The sequence below is a fragment of the Bos taurus genome, chromosome 18 (assembly GCF_002263795.3).
Source record: "Bos taurus isolate L1 Dominette 01449 registration number 42190680 breed Hereford chromosome 18, ARS-UCD2.0, whole genome shotgun sequence".
Taxonomy (NCBI): domain Eukaryota; kingdom Metazoa; phylum Chordata; class Mammalia; order Artiodactyla; family Bovidae; genus Bos; species Bos taurus.
Genome location: NC_037345.1, coordinates 56,970,765 through 56,987,547, shown reverse-complemented (window position 1 = coordinate 56,987,547; position 16,783 = coordinate 56,970,765). Strand labels below are relative to the sequence as shown.

The window sequence follows — 16,783 nt, the reverse complement described above, 5'->3', positions numbered from 1 at the left end:
CAGCAACAGAAAGTAAAAGGGCCAGGGTGGAAGTGCCCAGTGTGGAAAAGATGTACTCTGCCTAGAGGAATCAGAGAAGACTTCCTGGAGGAGGGGGCATTTAGGTTGGGTTGTGAAGGATGAGTAGAAGTTCACTACTAACAAGGATATGGAGAAAGACATTCACTCACTCAATTAACATCTCCTGAGGCCTCCATGAGCCCACCCCTGAACAGGGTGATGCGAGGAACACAGAGATGAGTCAGATCTGGGCTTGGCCCTCAAGGGACAGCTCATCTGGTGAGAAGGAGGGATGGGGAGAGAGGCAGGGAAGATGGGGTGATACGAAGGACACTGGAAAGATGGAGATGGGTGGAAAAGAAACAAAACCATGTTCTCAGGACTTAGCCAAGATCTGGTGATATTAATGGGAAAAGTGCTGTACCAACCAGGCTGGGCACCTGGATCCTTGGGGTGGTAGAGATGTGAAAACGGAAGTAGGTTATGACAAGAGTAGGTTAACCCAGATGGGATCATATTTCTCAACCTCCTGGGAGAGGCCTTTATCCTCGTGGGAAGGGGTCCAAGTCCCCATGGCAGGGAGGGTTCTGTGGGTGTGCAGCTCCCTTTGTAGTCTCTGCCACGCCAGACAGCATTTCTGTCTCTTTTTCTTTTTCTCGCCTGCATCCTTCAGTGTCTTTGTCTCCCTGTTTTGTTTTTTCTTCTTTCTCCCTCTTCCCCTACCTCACCCCCATCCTGCTGGCTGGTTTGCCTTCTTCCCTCTGAGTCCTGATTCTTTCTCCCACTCCTAGTCTGATTACCGGGAGGTCATGCTAGGTAACGCTCCAGCCTGCCCAGTGCGTTGGTCCTAGCCCACTGCAACTTCATTCAAAATGAACTTGCTTCCATGCTAGGACTCTGCCTTAGGGACCTTCCTCCTTTCTCTCTTCCTCCTCCAGGCCACAGAATATCCTGTAACCGGATGCTGCCACCCCGAAGTCAGGGTGAATCAGGGCTGCCCTTTCTGGAAAGCCCACCTGAGAAGGACAGCCTCACCCAGGGCTCCTCCCCCATTGCGCCAGACCCCTGATGCTGCCGGCCCCTGGCTCATCCTGACGAAGGGTCTACCGGTGCAGTCTGCCTCCTCACGGCCCCCAGTGAGGGCCCCTGGGCTTCCCCCTCCTCCCTGGGACATGTCCCAACCCAGATTAATCATGGGGCGGCCCCAGGGAGGAAGACAGCATGGCTTACCATAAAGAAGCAGGGCCACTGAGCACAGGCTTGAAGATCCAGGCACTCCAGAGGCCATGAGGCTGGGATTCCTCTGTGCTCTGCTTTCGCTCCTGGAAGGTGAGGTTCCCGCCATCATGCTCCCCTCCATGGCCCCCCCGGGACCCTTCCATCAGGCCCTTTGTCCAGAGTCTGTCCCCGAGCCCTCCCACCTGGCTCTCCGATAACCCTTCTGCCTCCCATCCCCACCCCAGGGCAGGGCTGGGCAGACACCCGAGCCATCGGGGCCAAGGAATGTCGCCCCAACTCACAGCCCTGGCAGGCTGGGCTGTTCTACCTCACCCACCTCTTCTGTGGGGCGACCCTTATCAGTGACCGCTGGCTGCTCACAGCTGCCCACTGCCGCAAACGGTGAGTGACCCGGACGGGGCTGGAGGTCAGGAGAGAGAGGGCTGCGGACCTCTGTAGAGGAGGGAGGGAGCCATGGGCAGGAAGGGCCAAGCCTCCACTTCTGTTCCCCAAAGTTCAACTCCTAGAATGACAGAGAGCTGACTCTCTAAATTCTAGCATGCTAAAGAACCTGGTCCTCAGGGTGTAGATTTTGAAACTTTGAATCTTAGATGAGCTTCCCTGGTGGCTCACACGGTAAAGAATCTGCCTGCAAAGCAGGAGACCTGGTTCGATCCCTGGGTCGGGAAGATCCCCTGGAGAAGGGAAAGCAACCCACTCCAGTATTCTTGCCTGGAGAATTCCATAGACAGAGAACCTGGTGGTCTATAGTTCATGGGGTTGCAGAGTGGGAGATTACTGATCATCTTCACTCACTCAGACTCCTAGATGCCTAGACTCTGACCTGGAAAAATCCAGAGCTGTACATTCCTAAAATCTTGCATCCAGGAGATTTTACACTAATGTAAGTAAGTAATAACATTAGTGATGTTGCCGAATTGGAGAAACGTAGATTCAGGGACAGGTAGAATCTGAGTAGTCTAGAGCAGCACTATCCAATGGAAATAGAACCCTAACCATGTAGGAAAGTTTAAGTTTTCCAGCAGACACACCAAAAAGGCAAAAAGAAAAAAAAAAAAAAAAGAGTAAAATTAATTTTAATAATAGATTTAACTTGCCATACTCAAAATGTTATTTCAACATGTAATCAATTTTAAATTCTTATGAATGACATAGTTTAGTCTTTTTTTTTTTTTTAATACTAAGCCTTTGAAACCAGGCTTGCATTTCACAAGTATGTTGCATCTCCATTTGGACTAGTTGCATTTAAGTGCTCAATCACTGTGTCAAATAGCACAACCCTACGATCTTAGATTCAAAGATTCAAAGTATTCTAGCTAGGTTCATTGAGTAGGGAAGCTTATAGTCTGAATTACAGTGTCCTAGAATACTGTGGCTTGTAGAATTCTAGAATCTTGAACCAAGAGAATTCTAGAAACTTATGTTTATACATGTCTAGAATCTGGTGGATTTACTATTCCTGCATGCTATCATTCAAGATTTCTAAAATCCCCAAAGTGTTAACCAAGAGAATTCTAGAGTTTCAAATTATTTGAAACCTAAATTCTTATACTTCTAAAAATCACAGATTTCTAGATTTCTATAATGATGAAATTCTAGTTTTACTATCCCAGAATATCAGAACCCTAGGTTTTTATGACCTAGATTTAATTCAGATAATTTAAAAATCTTGGACTTTTTGATTCAGGGAAATCAAAAACATTAGAATCTCAAATTCTTAAGATACTAGAGCTTGAGCCTCATAGAATACTAAAATTGTGGGTTTCCAAGGTATTAGAACCTTAGAATTTTAGAATCTTAGATTCTGGGCATTCTAATAGAATTCTGGAATCTACCTGATGCAGAAATCCTTTTTATATTATCTGGGGAAAGGGGCCATGACTCCTGTTGGATATTTTCCCTCTAGAAAGGAAGCATAGGGGCTACCCAGGCTGCTCTGTGAGAATTTCCCATCATACACCACTCCATGCTGGAGCCTCTTTAGCTCAGGCCTGTACATCAGGCTAGGAGAACAAGGGCCACATTTCAGTACCAAAGACAGAGGGGAGAAGCAGAAACATGGAGGTGCAGGAGATTCAGGAGCAGGGACAAGTCGGGGCTGCGGGGTGGGGTTGGGACTGACTTCCCAGACACAGAAACCAAGGCAACAGTGTGACAGAGAGGGAAAAGACAGAACTAACACCTTATGTTCCTCAAACCCTGAGTTCTCAGTCATTAGCCTGGTCCCTAATGTCAGAGGTCAGGGGTTGGGGGATGGACATGTAGACACCCTGAGGGTCCCTGGCTGTCCAGGGCATGAACCCAGAGCAGAGCAAGTGGGTTCTGCCACTGCAGGGAGAGGGTTTGAGACCAGATTTCAGGAAGAAGTGCATTGAGAGATGAGGGATCTAGCAGACAGGAAAAGTCTGAGGCCACAAATGAGCCTAGCTTGGGGATTTTCCATATCCCACCCTTTCCACATACACACACACGAAAACACAGAGCGCCACTCCCCACAGAAGCCACCAGACCTGTGCGTGCAGGTTGTGCGGCTGTTGTTGGGTGGTGGGCGGAGGCCTCGCCTGCCTCCATGGTTCCAGGGGACCCAGGTCACCACTGCGGCTCCAGGTGGGGCAGAGAGGAAGGTGGTTTACTTGACATGGGGTGAGGAAGAGGTGTGAGCTTTGGCGGAGAGCTACAAAGGTCGAGGCAAAGGGACGGAGTGGGAAGCAGGGCCCAGAGAGGGTGTGTGCCTTGCTTAAAGTCACGCAGCCCTGTGGGTCACAGACAGATGACCAGAGAGGGTGTGTGGCTTGCGAGTCACACAGCATCCCGGTGGTCAGAATAAAGAGGATCAGGCCCGAGAAGACACCTCACCTTCTCCCACCTTGACCTCTGACACCTGTCCAACAGGTATCTGTGGGTCCGCCTTGGGGAGCACCACCTCTGGAAATGGGAAGGTCCGGAGCAGCTGTTCCGGGCCACAGACTTCTTCCCTCACCCTGGGTTCAACCAGGACCTCACTGCCCAGGACCACAACAATGACATCATGTTGGTTCGTCTGCCCCGGAAGGCACATCTAGGCCCTGCTGTACAACCCCTCAACCTCAGCCAGACCTGCGTCTCCCCAGGCACCCAGTGCCTCATCTCAGGCTGGGGGGCCGTGTCTAGTCCTAAGGGTACAGCCTTGCCCACTGAAGACACCCTGATGTCTCATGCCAGGGGGCTGAAGCCCCTCTCTGCCTCTGTCTCTGCTTTTCCATCTGTATGTTCGGTCTATCATCTGTCTATGCATCCATATATTTCATCAGATCTAAATGCTATGAATGATAAGATGCACCATTATCTTACAACCCACTAAGAATGAGAAAAAGAAAAACAGGTTTCAGCCATCCTTTTCTTACAAAATACACGAAAGTACCGATAGCTGAAAGGACATGTTTGCAATGTTTCTCACTTATCTTCTTTTTTAAAAAATTTTATTCCTTCTTATTTATTTTTGGTTTTTGTTGCTGTGCTAGGGCTTTCTCTAGTTGTGGCAAGCTGGGGCTCCTCTCTGGCAATCCACTCCAGTACTCTTGCCTGGAAAATCCCATGGACGGAGGAGCCTGGTAGGCTGCAGTCCATGGGTTCGCTAGGAGTCGGACACGACTGAGCGACTTCACTTTCATGCATTGGAGAAGGAAATGGCAACCCACTCCAGTATTCTTGCCTGGAGAATCCCAGGGACAGAGGAGCCTGGTGGGCTGCTGTCTATGGGGTCGCACAGAGTCGGATACGACTGAAGTGACTCAGCAGCAGCAGCAGCAGCAGTAGGGGCTCCTCTCTAGTTGTGCTGTGCAGGCTTCTCTTGTTGCAAAGAGCGCAGGCTCTGGGGTACATGGGTTCAGTGACTGCAGCTCGAAGGCTCTAGAGAGCCAGCTCAGAAGTTGTAGTGCATGGGCTTAGTTGCCCCTCGACAAGTGGAATCTTCCCAGAGCAGGGATCAAACCCACGTTCCCTGCTCTGGCAGATGGATTCATAACCACTGGACCACCAGGGAAGTCCCCATCCATCCCTATATGACATCATTTACTGGAAGGCACATCTTGACTTCAGAGATGTTTACATGTGAAAATACGTGCATCTCAGAACTGAAATAAGGTCTATCTCACTCAGAGTCAGAAATCAGCACATCCATTAGTCAAATTTGGCTTGCCACAGCAGTAGTGGCTTTCAAAAGGCCATGAAAATAAACAAAAACAAAAACGTCAGTTTGTGGCTGCCAACAGTTAAAACCTGAGTGATGTGATATAAAAGCCAAGTTTCTTGATTTGCTTGAAAAATTCAAAACTGACAATGCTGGGTCCGTATTTCTAAAATAACGACCACTGTTAGGCAGAATTCGGCAGAATTCAGTGGAGGCTGTGCCCTTCAGACAACATGTGGGTTCTTTGGTTCACTGCGTTTCTCCCCCAAGGACCGCTGTTTCCCTAGACAACCCCTCCCCCACTTCCCCATCTCTAGTCTGTCCACGTCTTTGTCTCAGGCTCCATCGAGGGCCATCTCACTGCAAATGTCTCCTCCCCTTGATCTCACTGCTTTCTCCCTGGATGTCTCTTGGTCTCTTTCTTTATTAAAAAACATTTTTTGTTGTTGTTATATTTGTTTCTGTCACTGCATGTGGGCGTTCTCTGGTTTCAGAGAGTGGGGAGTTAGTTCCCCTGCAGCTGTGGTGTTCAGGCTTCTAATTGTGGTGGCTGATCCAGGCGAAGCACAGGCTCTAGAGCATGTGCCCTTCAGTAGTTGCAGCATGCGGGATCTAGTTCCTTGCAGGGATCGAACCTGGGCCCCCTGCATTGGGAATGTGAAGTCTTAGCCAACTGGACCACCAGGGGATTCCATCTCTAAGTCTGTTTCTCCATATTTCTTCATTGCCTCCTCTCAGAATTCTCTTTCCCCTACAGTGGTCTCTATCTTCCCATCAAGGTCCCTCTTTTTCTCTGTGTGAGTTTTATACATATCTCTTCTCATCTCTTGGCTCTCTGAGTCTTTCTTTCTCTCTCTTCGGCCCTCTCCCCTTCGTCTCCATCTGTTTCTCCTCCACGCTGTGATTCTGTTGCTTTCTCACTTGTTCCTGTCTTGGAGAGTCTCGGGCTGTGGCTTGGTGGGTCCGCCTTCGGAAAGTGGGGCAGAGGGCGGTGCTGAGTTGCGATGGAGACAGCTGCTGACCTTTCACGGACCTTCTTTCCCCACAGTGGAGTACCCACTGACGCTGCAGTGTGCCAACATCAGCATCCTGGAGCCCAGACTCTGCCGCCGGGCGTATCCAGGCCACATCTCCGACAGCATGCTCTGTGCAGGCCTGTGGGAGGGGGGCCGGGGCTCCTGCCAGGTGAGACGTGCTCTGGGAAGGACGGGGGTGGGCATCCTGCAGCAGCTCTGGGGTCCTGGGGGAGAAGGCAGTTGGAGCCCCAGACTTCCTAGAACAGAGCATGGAAGGATCTGGGATACCTGGGTCTTGGGAAGGGCGGCGGGTGGTGACCAGTCCTGCCAGGATTCCTGGACCTAAAAGAGGAGGGGACTGGGGGTTGGACTCTATGTCCTGGGAGAAGAGGGGTTAGGATCCACGATGCTAGGTCCTTGGGGGAGGTGGGGGCCATGAGATTTTACTCCTGCGTCTATGGCCTTCCCAGGTGGTTCAGTGTAAAGAATCTGCCTGCCAATGCAGGAGACACAGGACACGTGGGTTCCATCCCTGAGTTGGGAAGATACCCTGCAGGAGGAAATGGCAACCCGCTCCAGTATTCTTGCTGGGAAAATTCAATGGACAGAGGAGCCTGGTGGGCTACAGTCCATGGGGTCACAAAGCAGTTGGATACGACTGAGGGAGGAGGAACTGGAGACCGGGACGCCTGGGTACTGGAGGAGAAGGGAACTGGAAGCTTCCTCGGAGGGAGCAAATGCCTTGTGTCAGGTCCTGAGTGGATCGGCCTAACAGTTTCTCTGCTCTTGTTCTGCGTGCAGGGTGACTCTGGGGGCCCCCTGGTTTGCAATGGGACCCTGGCCGGTGTGGTGTCCGGGGGCTCGGAACCCTGCTCCAGGCCCCGGCGCCCTGCCGTCTATACAAGTGTGTGCCACTACCTGGACTGGATTCAAGAAACCATGGAGGACAACTGAACCCTCGCGCCTTGGACGACCAGGATTGGAGAGTGGGGCAGGGCAGGTGGATTTGCAAGACTCCAGTCTCAATGGTCTAAGCCCCTGGCCTCTCCTGGCCTGGAGAGGCCTTCTGGATATTCAAGTTCCCGGTTTCTGGATATTCAGACCTGGGGTTCCGCGTGAACTGTATAGCTGTCCCCCCAGTTGAAAGGAGCGGGGAGACACCTCCGCCCTTCTTGGCCGCATCTCTGAGTCACCAGGAACTGGCACCGCCCCCATAGAATAGCTCCCCTGCGGTCTACCTTGGGAAAGACATCTACTAAATAGCTTCAGGTGCTTCCCTAGTGGCTCAGTGGTAGAGAATCTGCCTGCCAATGCAGGAGACGCAGGTTCGATCCCTGCTCTGGGAAGAAGAATCCCACGTGCCCGGGATTAACCAGAGTCCCGGAGCCACAACTACTGCGCCTGCGCTCTGGAGTCCAGGGACGGCAACTGCTGAGCCCACTGCGCCCGCCGCAGCTACAGAAGCTGGGACACCGAGAGCCCGGGCTCCACAACAGGAGAAAAGCCCAGGCAGCAAGGGGAATCCAGCACAGCCCCAAATAAATAAGTTAATTAATAAATAATGTCTCCCTCCAGAGCTTTGTCCAATGAGATTTCCCCTTACAGCCCCACCTCCTTCGTCAGCGACCCCGCCTTACTGGAGGGTCCCTTCCGCTACATGGAACTCAGGCAGTGGGTTAGTCTCTTCCCACTCCCACCATCCTGCACCTTTGCCCCTTCCTGGGCGTGTCCAGGGTGTTCATACTGGTGGGGACTGACCGAGAGGAGAGAAGTTGGGAGAGGCGCTCAGTCCCCGCCGATCTAAGGGACAATTTTGCATTAAACGTGCGGAGTCCGGCCTTCCTTCTGCCAGTTTTGTAGAATAAAATATGGGCATCGCGTGGGCGATGGACGGCAGAGAGGGAACACGGCCGCTGCGTTGCGATTCCCCATAAGCCCGGAGTTCAGTTCAGTTCAGTTGCTCAGTCATGTCGAACTCTTTGCGACCCCATGAATCGCAGCACGCCAGGCCTCCCTGTCCATCATCAACTCCTGGAGTTCACTCAAACTCATGTCCGTTGAGTCGGTGACGCCATCCAGCCATCTCATCCTCTGTCGTCCCCTTCTCCTCCTGCCCCCAATCCTTCCCAGCATCAGGGTCTTTTCCAATGAGTCAACTCTTCGCATGAGGTGGCCAAAGTATTGGAGTTTCAGCTTCAACATCAGTCCTTCCAGTGAACACCCAAGACTGATCTCCTTTAGGATGGACTGGTTGGATCTCCTTGCAGTCCAAGGGACTCTCAAGAGTCTTCTCCAACACCACAGTTCAAAAGCATCAATTCTTCGGTGCTCGGCTTTCTTCACAGTCTAACTCTCACATCCATACATGACTACTGGAAAAACCATAGCCTTGACTAGACGGACCTTTGTTGGCAAAATAATGTCTCTGCTTTTTAATATGCTATCTAGGTTGGTCATAACTTTCCTTCCAAGGAGTAAGCGTCTGTTAATTTCATGGCTGCCCAGAGTAGGTCCTGCCTAAGTCTGGCTCCATCAGCCCTATTGCAGCAAGGCTCCTGGGCTCTGCTTGGGCCGGTCCCGACGCCCCCAGGGGAAGGGGAAACCAGGTCACAGCGCCTCCCAAACCTGCCTTCCCGGAATCTGGACCTCATAGGGGGCAGCCAGCGGGCGGGGCGCCCCGCCCTCAGAAGTTGGGACCCAGAAGACGGGCTTGTCTCCCATTCGGATTATTGGCAGCACCCTCCTCCCACAAAAACCCAGGCTCTGAATTTTTCCTTCCAAAAAAATAACCTTAAGAATTCAGCCTTCAGCCCCTCCTCCCTCAGACCCAGGAGCCCAGGAGCCCAGGCCCCCAGCCCCTCCTCCCTCAGCTCCAGGAGACTGGGCACGCATTCCTTTCTGTTTCAGACCCAGGAGTCACAGTACTAAGCTCCTTCCCTCCCAGACCTCAAGAGTTGGAGATTCCAGCCCCTCCTCCCTCAAGATTTCCCATTTAGCGCCCCCAGCCTCTCCTCAGCCATACCCAGGGTTCCAGTTCCTCGGTGCTCGGTGCTCGGCCGGCTCCCGGGTGGGAGGAGTTGGATCTGGAGGCGGGCCATTCCAGTTAAAAGGCTCCAGGATCTTGTACCAGGCACGCAGAGCTGAAGTACTGGGAGCTCTTCCTCTGGGTCCGAATCAGTAGGTGACCCCGCCCCCTCAATTCTATAAGGTGAGATGCCAAAGTTCTCAGGCACAGGGTATCAGACCCCTGCCCCCTCCCCTAGAACCTCAGATCCCTTCCTCCTTGCAGATCCAGCAATCAGCACCCCAGTCCCATGCTTTCCAAGACTTAGGAGTCTCAGCTTCCAGTTGGCTCTTCCTTCAGACCCAGGAGTCGGAGACCCTGACTCCCTCCTTCCTTGGAATGTGGGAATCCAACCCCTTGGGCTCCCAGCAACTCAGATTCAGCAATCTGGAGCCCCGTCTCATTTTCCTTCAGACCCGAGACTGGGTCCTCAGCTCCTGCTTCCTGCAAGACCCAGAAGAATGGTTCAGGATCTTGCTTCTCCCCACCCCAATCCCGAGATCACTAGGGTTTTGGTCTCCTCCTTCCGCCTCCGCTCAGCCCTGTCCTCTCGTCTCCCAGGTCCCACCATGGGACGTCCCTCACCTGCTGCAGTTTGGATCTGGATGCTCCTGCTCTTGCTGTTGGAATCCCAGGCAGGTGAGGGGGCCCAGAAGGCATCGGTGGAGCACGTGAGCCTGGGGGAACACTGTGATGGTGGCTACGTGGGTGCCTGTGGCGGCCTGTGGGGAGATGGGAAGTGCAAGATGACATGTGGGAGTTCCTGTGGGGTTTCCAGAGGGTGGAGGCCTGGTACACGTGGCAGCAGGTAGGAATGTGTTAGTTTCTGTTGGGTATTGCAGGAGCACACCAAAGCCAGCGGGGCTGCCTGCTGAAGGGCGCAGATATTCACGCGAGTCTGCGGGGCGGGTGCACGCAGGCTCAGGTGTGCGACTCCGTGTTTGGTGACTCATGGCCTTCCATGAGTGTATGTGTGCATCTGTGCAGCAGCATGTGCAAGCCAGGCGGCAGACGCCGGAGGAGGGTGTATGCGTGTGTATCCTTTTGAACCCACTGTGTTTTCCTGCCCCAAACGTCTCCCTCCTGCCTCCAGGACATGTGAGGGCACAAGAGAACAAGGTGCTGGAAGGGAAGGAGTGCAAGCCCCACTCTCAGCCGTGGCAGACTGCCTTGTTCCAGGGTGTCCGGCTCATCTGCGGGGGTGTTCTCATAGAGGACAACTGGGTTCTTACAGCAGCACACTGTCAAAAAAAGTGAGTGGATTCCTGCAGCAGAGGGGGTGGAGAAAGAGCGGCCTGGGGCTTTGCTTCAGGAGGGGTGAGCTGGGGAGCGGGTCTCTGAGAATGGAAGTCTGAGAGAAGAGGGGACCTGGGTCTCAGAGAGGAGGGGGCCGGGAGCCCGGATCCCTGCCTGGGTGCCCAACCACCCCATCGTCACAGGAAATACGTGGTCCGCATGGGAGAGCACAGCCTGAAGAAAAAGGATGAGTCAGAACAAGAGAGGGCCGTGGCTCGGTCCATCCCGCACCCCTGCTACAACAACAGCAAGAACGACCACAGCTACGACATGATGCTCATTCAACTACGCGGTCGGGTATCCCTGGGGCCCAAAGTGAAGCCCATCAAGCTGGCGGATCACTGCCCTCAAGTCGGCCAGAAGTGCACCATTTCAGGCTGGGGCACTGTCACCAGCCCCCGAGGTAGTGGGAGGGAGAGGAGGAGCTGGTTGGCCCAGTGGACCCCAAGCCATTGGCGACGCTTTGCCTCTAGAGCAGATAAGGAAGGGAACGTGATTGTGAGGTTGACAGTCACGGGCGGTCCACGTTAGAAACCTTCAAGACCAGAATATTGATAGGCATGATGGGGAAAAAGGAAACAGATTGTTTAATAGGGCTCAGAAATGTGGATGGATGAATGAAGAGTGGATGAGTGAATGCATTCCTCCACCTTTAAGGTGGAGAGTTGTGAGATTTTCTGTTGTACAGAAAGTCAAAGTGTTCGTTGATAGTCGAGCCTGACTCTTTGTGACCCCATGGACTGTAGCCCGCCAGGCTCCTGTGTCCGTGGAATTCTCCAGGCAAGAATACTGGAGTGGGTAGCCATTCCCTTCTCCAGGGGATCTTTCTGACCCAGAGATTGAACCTGGGACTCCTGCATTGGCAGGGAGATTCTCTACCGTCTGAACCACCAGGGAAGCCCTATTTTGTTGTTTAGAGTTTTACGTAACCTTCACAACAGACTTGGGATACAGGGACTCAGTGGCCCAGGAAAACAGGCTCCCTCTTCTCCATCTTGAACCCAAGATTCTGGGCCCAGATCCTGCCACACCCAGGAGTCCGGGCCTTTTCTCCCCCAGGACACTCAGTCTAGATCCCCAGCTCCCTCCTCTTTCTTGACTCAAGTCTGGACTCCACTGAGGTCCTCCCTCTGGGGCTTCAGAGTTCAGGGAGCCCTTTGCCCTGCTTCACAATGAAGAGATTGGGGCTCAGCTCAGAGGTGATATGATTTGCTAGGAAAGCAAAAATCAGGATTCAGGTCCCTGCCTGTGTGACTCCTAAGAAAACAATGGGCTGCTGTGGAAACCTACCTGCTCATGAATCAGGCAGGTCAGTTCAAACCATGATTCTGCCCCTTTTCTCTGGACAAGTCCCTCCCCATCTCTTGACCTCAGTTTGCTCAGCTACAAAATGGGGATAATTATCCAGTAGGTTTCTAAGCTCCACGAGGGCTCAGATTATATCTGTTTTCTGCATTGTATGTTCCTAGTGTTCAGGGTGGTGACCAGGATTTGTTGAAGGAATGCATGGATGAAGGAATGAATGACTCCCTCCTTCCAAGAGCTCATGTGAGGATTAAATGAGATTCTGGGCATATAGCTTCTGGTACCTAGGGGTACCAGGTAAACTTTTACCTCTGAAGTCTGTTTCTCAAAAGTTAATAAGAAAAACTAGTTCCACTACCCATCATCTATTCAGCGCTTACTTTGTGAGCATCCGATATTCCTCAGGTATTGTACCATACAAAGCCTGTGGAGCTGCACGCTAGGTGGGGGGATAGACAATAAACAAATACATATAAAATGAAATATTAGGTGTAGCCAAGTGCTATAATGGAATATTACGGGGGGGGGGCGCGGTGAGAGGAAAGGGAGTGATGGAGATGTGGTGTTGTAGTTAGAATAATCAGGGAAGGCTTCTAGGAAGAGGTGATATTTGGAAGAAGTAGGACAGAGCTGAGATGGAGGACCTGGTGGTCTGGGAATGGGAAGATTGGAAAGATTCAGAGGTGTCACAGAGGGGCGCTTCCAGGTCCCCCAGTCACCGGATCCTTCATTTGAAAATGACCTCAGGGCAAGAAACAAACAGTAGGGTCCAAAGGTCCTTTTCTGGGTGGAGAAAAAGAAACAGCAGGGGCCATGGCTTTGTTTCCTGTGATGAGAGGAGAACACGCCCTCCCGTGAGACGTCTCAGAAAGCCCTGTGCTGCTGTGGGTGCACGGATGGGAGGTTAGATCCCGACAGGGATGGAGGGAAAGGATTGCTATCTCTGATGACTTACAACCTCTGCTCCCTCAGAGAAGTTTCCTGACACTCTCAACTGCGCAGAAGTAAAAATCATTCCTCAGGATCAGTGTGAGAAAGCCTACCCAGGGCAAGTCACGGACAGCATGGTCTGTGCCAGCGACAGCAGTGGGGCTGACACGTGCCAGGTGAGTGCCTTCGGAAACTCCCTCTTTTATTTACTGATTTTTGGCTGTGCTGGGTCTCCGTGGCTTTGCTTGGGCTTTCTCCAGTTGCAGCGAACTGGGTGGGGTGTGTGTGTGGGGGGGCGGGGGGGGTTCCTCTTCACTGAGGTGCGCGAGCCTCTCATTGCTCTCTTGTTGCCGAGTGCAGGCTCTAGGCGCGTGAGCTCAGTAGTGTGGTGTCCGGGCTTAGTTCCTCTGCAGCATGTGGGATCTTCCCGGGCCAGGGATCAAACCCGAGTCCCCTGCATTTGCAGGCAGATTCTTATCCACTGGGGCACCGGGGAAGTCCTGAAACGTCCTTCTTCCCTTGCTCGCCTTGCAGAGATGTGAGGCTTGGCAGTGGGGTGATCCCAAAGAGTCAGCACCCCTGTCTCTACAGAGTGGGAAGCGAGTTCAGAGGAGGCACACTCTCCCTGCAGGCCACACAGTGCAGGAATCAGAATAATTGAATCGTCCTTGCTGTTTCTTTGGGAAGGCTTGCCAGCGGGGGAAGGTGCAGGGGATTAAAGGGAGTGAGAAGCTAAGTCCTTGAGGGATAAGCTCCCTGCCCTCTTTCCTACTGTTAGCACCTGGAATTTGTGCTGACTTTCCTACTTTTCTCCGGGTCCTGACTGGGTTCCCTAGCATGGCTGCCTTCTCCTATGACTGGTTCCTTGGGGAGCAATGCTGTTTTCCCAACTGGCCAGAGGATGGCACCGTTGATTTCAGGGCTCCCTCAATGGGCTCCCCATCCTCAAGATGACACATCTTGGGCTTTGCCATTGATACAGCACTCTCTAGCCTACTGGCTTCAAGTTCAGTCCTCAGGGCTCCACTTGGATTTGTCCCCACCCCCTTTGCTAAGGATTGGTCCCTGAAGACAATGCTTCAATGCTCCCTTTCCTATTGGCCAGGAATAGAGTCATTCCCTTTCTTATTGGCTAAGAACAGAATCATTTCCATGAGTAGATCCTGCTATGGAAGCTAGTCTTTTCTGGATGATTCCTTAGAGACAATAATGTCTTCCCACATACTCCCCACCTTTTCCCCTTGGGTGTGTGTATATCCACAAGAACCTGGCTCCTTTCTCCTGTGTTTTGTAACCAGATGATCTCTTCCAGATTGGCCAGGAATTGTTGTTGTTACTGTTCAGTCGCTCAGCCATGTCCCACTCTTTGCGACCCCATGGACTGCAGCATGCCAGGCTCCCCTGTCCTTCACTATCTCCCACAGTTTGCTCAAACTCGTGTGTATTGAGTCGGTGATGCCATCCAACCATCTCATCCTCTATCGTCCCCTTCTCTTGACGTCAGTCTTTCCCAGCATCAGGGTCTTTTCCAATGAGTCAGCTCTTCGCATCAGGTGGCCAAAATATGGAGGAGCTCAGTCTCCCCGATGCAATTGCTACTCTCTGCTCTCTGGATTGGACCCCCCAGAGAGCATTCTCTTCCCGCGTTGATCAGGATTTCCTCCATTGCCCTTAGACATCCTGTCTGTAATCCCACACATGGAAGCCCCACCCCTCTCTCTCACATTGGTCCCAGGATACAATGATCTTATGCCTGGGGAACCAATCACGTGACAGAGATGGTACAAATGCTGGCGTGTGTGTTTCCGTTGGTTGCTCAGTCAGTCCGACTCTTTGTGATCCCATGGCCTGTCCGCCAGGCTCTTCTGTCCAGGGGATTCACCCGGCAAGCATGCTGGAGTGGGTAGCCATCCCCTTCTCCAGGGGATCTTCCAGACCCAGGAATTGAACCCAGGTCTCCTGCATTGTGGGCAGATTCTTTACCATCTGAGTCACCAGGGAAGCCCACGAAATGCTGGTAACAGCTGAGCAACTTAGGTGAAAATCTTCTATTCCCCCCTTCTAGGGAGATTCTGGGGGCCCGCTGGTGTGCAATGGCGTTCTCCACGGCATCACATCATGGGGCTCAGACCCCTGTGGGCGGCCTGAGAAACCTGGTGTCTACAGCAAAGTCTGCCGCTCCCTGGACTGGATTAAGAAGACCATAGGCCGCAGGGGCTGATCCCAAGACAAGCTCTAAACCTCCCTCAATAAACTCACAGCATCAGCCTGGCTCCCTGCCTGTCTGTGCTTTGGCCCTCCTGGGAGGGGTGGAGGGGCAGAGGGTCTGCACCCCGGAGATGGAGAGATCAGAATCCCCATGGTCATTCTGCCCATCACCACTGTTCAAAATTGTTCCCCCCAGCCCGCGTTTTTTTTTTTTCTGGGAGGACTTGGAGAAATGGGAGGTTAGTTTCAGAGGATTTTCAGATGTCCAATGGACTGGCCTGCAAAAGACCATTAAAAGAGTTTCTGTTCGGTTTTTCTGAGCAGCTAAACTTACTAAGCTCTGGGGGGAGATGCTGTTGTTGTTCAGTCGTTCAGTCTTACCTGACTCTTTGCGACCCCGTGGAGTGCAGTAAGCCATGTTCCCCTGTCCTTTGCTATCTCCTGGAATTTGCTCAAATTCATGTCCATTGAGTTGGTGATGTCATCCAACCATCTCATCCTCTGTCATCCCCTTCTCCTGTCCCCAATCTTTCCCAGCATCGGGGTCTTTTCCAGTGAGTCAGCTCTTCCCATCAGGAGGCCAAAGTACTGGAGCTTCAGTCCTTCCAATGAATATTCAGGACTGATTTCCTTTAGGATTGACTGGTTTGATCTCCTTGCAGTCCAAGGGACTGTCAAGAATCTTCTCCAACACCACAGCTTGAAAGCATCAATTCTTTGGTGCTCAGCCTTCTTTAGGGTCCAACTCTCACATCTGTACATGACTACTGGAAAAACCACAGCTCTGACTATGGGGAGATTTCTCCTTATAAACTGTGAGATATGCAGAGTAGGGTCCAGGAAATACATGAATAGCTAACAAATGCACCCATGAGCATCCATGAGACTGAGGCAGCACAAAAGCTGGAAGGACCTATTTGTGTCAAGCTTTTGCATACAAGTGGCTGAGCCACAGTTCAAACTGGCTGTGTGCATAAAGGGGGATTGGCTGGTTTAGGTGCTTAGGAGGGCCTTGGAGATGATTCATAATATTAGAGGATGTGACATGGATATCAGAGTCTCAAGTACCTGAGTTGACGTGTGTGTCTATGTGCTCGGTCACATCTGCCTCTTTGTGACCCCATGGACTGTAACACCACCAGCCTCCTCTGTCCATGGACTATCTGTCGTGGGCTATCATTTCCTACTCCAGGATATCTTTCCAACCTAGGGTTTGAACCCACGTCTTTTGCATCTCCTGCATTGGCAGGTGGATTCTTTACCACCAGTGCCACCTGGGAAGCCCACCTGAATTGGTGAGTTAAGTCAATCATCTCTCTGTCATTTCTCTGTCTCTCTCCCTGCTGTCTCTGTCTCTGTTTCTCTCTCTCATATGTGTGGACTGTTTCTCATCTCGGCTCATCTCTTTTCTTCTCCTGTGGATCTCATTTCAGCCTCTATAGACAAATGTCTTCACATTCAGGGAACATAGTAGCCTCAGACAGCCCCAGTTCAGCAAAACCAGCAGAAACAAAGATCTCTGTTCTTCCAACCTCTTAATATGAATCCCAGGGAAGA

General features: G+C 52.1%; 2 protein-coding genes and 1 long non-coding RNA gene across 4 annotated transcripts; 2 read left to right on the top strand and 1 right to left on the bottom strand.

The window, feature by feature from the left end:
• Positions 1-203: 203 nt before the first annotated feature.
• Positions 204-9,499, bottom strand: LOC107131443 (uncharacterized). Its single transcript, XR_001494209.3, has 3 exons — positions 9,446-9,499; positions 1,556-1,671; positions 204-1,322 (listed from the first exon to the last, which is right to left on the bottom strand). It is a non-coding gene; the product is annotated as an uncharacterized lncRNA (long non-coding RNA).
• Positions 1,287-7,377, top strand: KLK9 (kallikrein related peptidase 9). The gene is made up of 5 exons (NM_001205984.3): positions 1,287-1,329; positions 1,464-1,620; positions 4,132-4,397; positions 6,456-6,592; positions 7,225-7,377. Exons 1-5 carry the CDS (start codon positions 1,287-1,289, stop codon positions 7,375-7,377), a joined length of 756 nt encoding a protein of 251 aa, NP_001192913.3.
• A 44-nt stretch (positions 9,500-9,543) lies between the features above and the next one.
• Positions 9,544-15,290, top strand: KLK8 (kallikrein related peptidase 8). Of its 2 annotated transcripts, XM_010815101.4 has the most exons (6): positions 9,544-9,631; positions 10,049-10,126; positions 10,581-10,740; positions 10,927-11,186; positions 13,061-13,194; positions 15,084-15,290. In XM_010815101.4, exons 2-6 carry the CDS (start codon positions 10,057-10,059, stop codon positions 15,237-15,239), a joined length of 780 nt encoding a protein of 259 aa, XP_010813403.1. In that variant the 5' UTR covers positions 9,544-9,631; positions 10,049-10,056; the 3' UTR covers positions 15,240-15,290. The 2 variants fall into 2 exon arrangements, with proteins under 2 accessions (XP_010813403.1, NP_001180118.1); NM_001193189.1 differs by lacking the exon at positions 9,544-9,631 and having other exon boundaries at positions 10,057-10,126; positions 15,084-15,239.
• The last annotated feature ends 1,493 nt before the right edge of the window (positions 15,291-16,783 follow it).

Coding starts and splice junctions, on each gene's coding strand:
- KLK9 (NM_001205984.3), top strand. CDS start 1,287: ATGAGGCTGGGATTCCTCTGTGCTCTGCTTTCGCTCCTGGAAG. Junction 1,621..4,131: donor GCTGCCCACTGCCGCAAACG/GTGAGTGACCCG, acceptor CCTGTCCAACAG/GTATCTGTGGGTCCGCCTTG. Junction 6,593..7,224: donor GGGGCCGGGGCTCCTGCCAG/GTGAGACGTGCT, acceptor TTCTGCGTGCAG/GGTGACTCTGGGGGCCCCCT.
- KLK8 (XM_010815101.4), top strand. CDS start 10,057: ATGGGACGTCCCTCACCTGCTGCAGTTTGGATCTGGATGCTCCTGCTC. Junction 10,741..10,926: donor GCAGCACACTGTCAAAAAAA/GTGAGTGGATTC, acceptor CCATCGTCACAG/GAAATACGTGGTCCGCATGG. Junction 13,195..15,083: donor GTGGGGCTGACACGTGCCAG/GTGAGTGCCTTC, acceptor CCCCCCTTCTAG/GGAGATTCTGGGGGCCCGCT.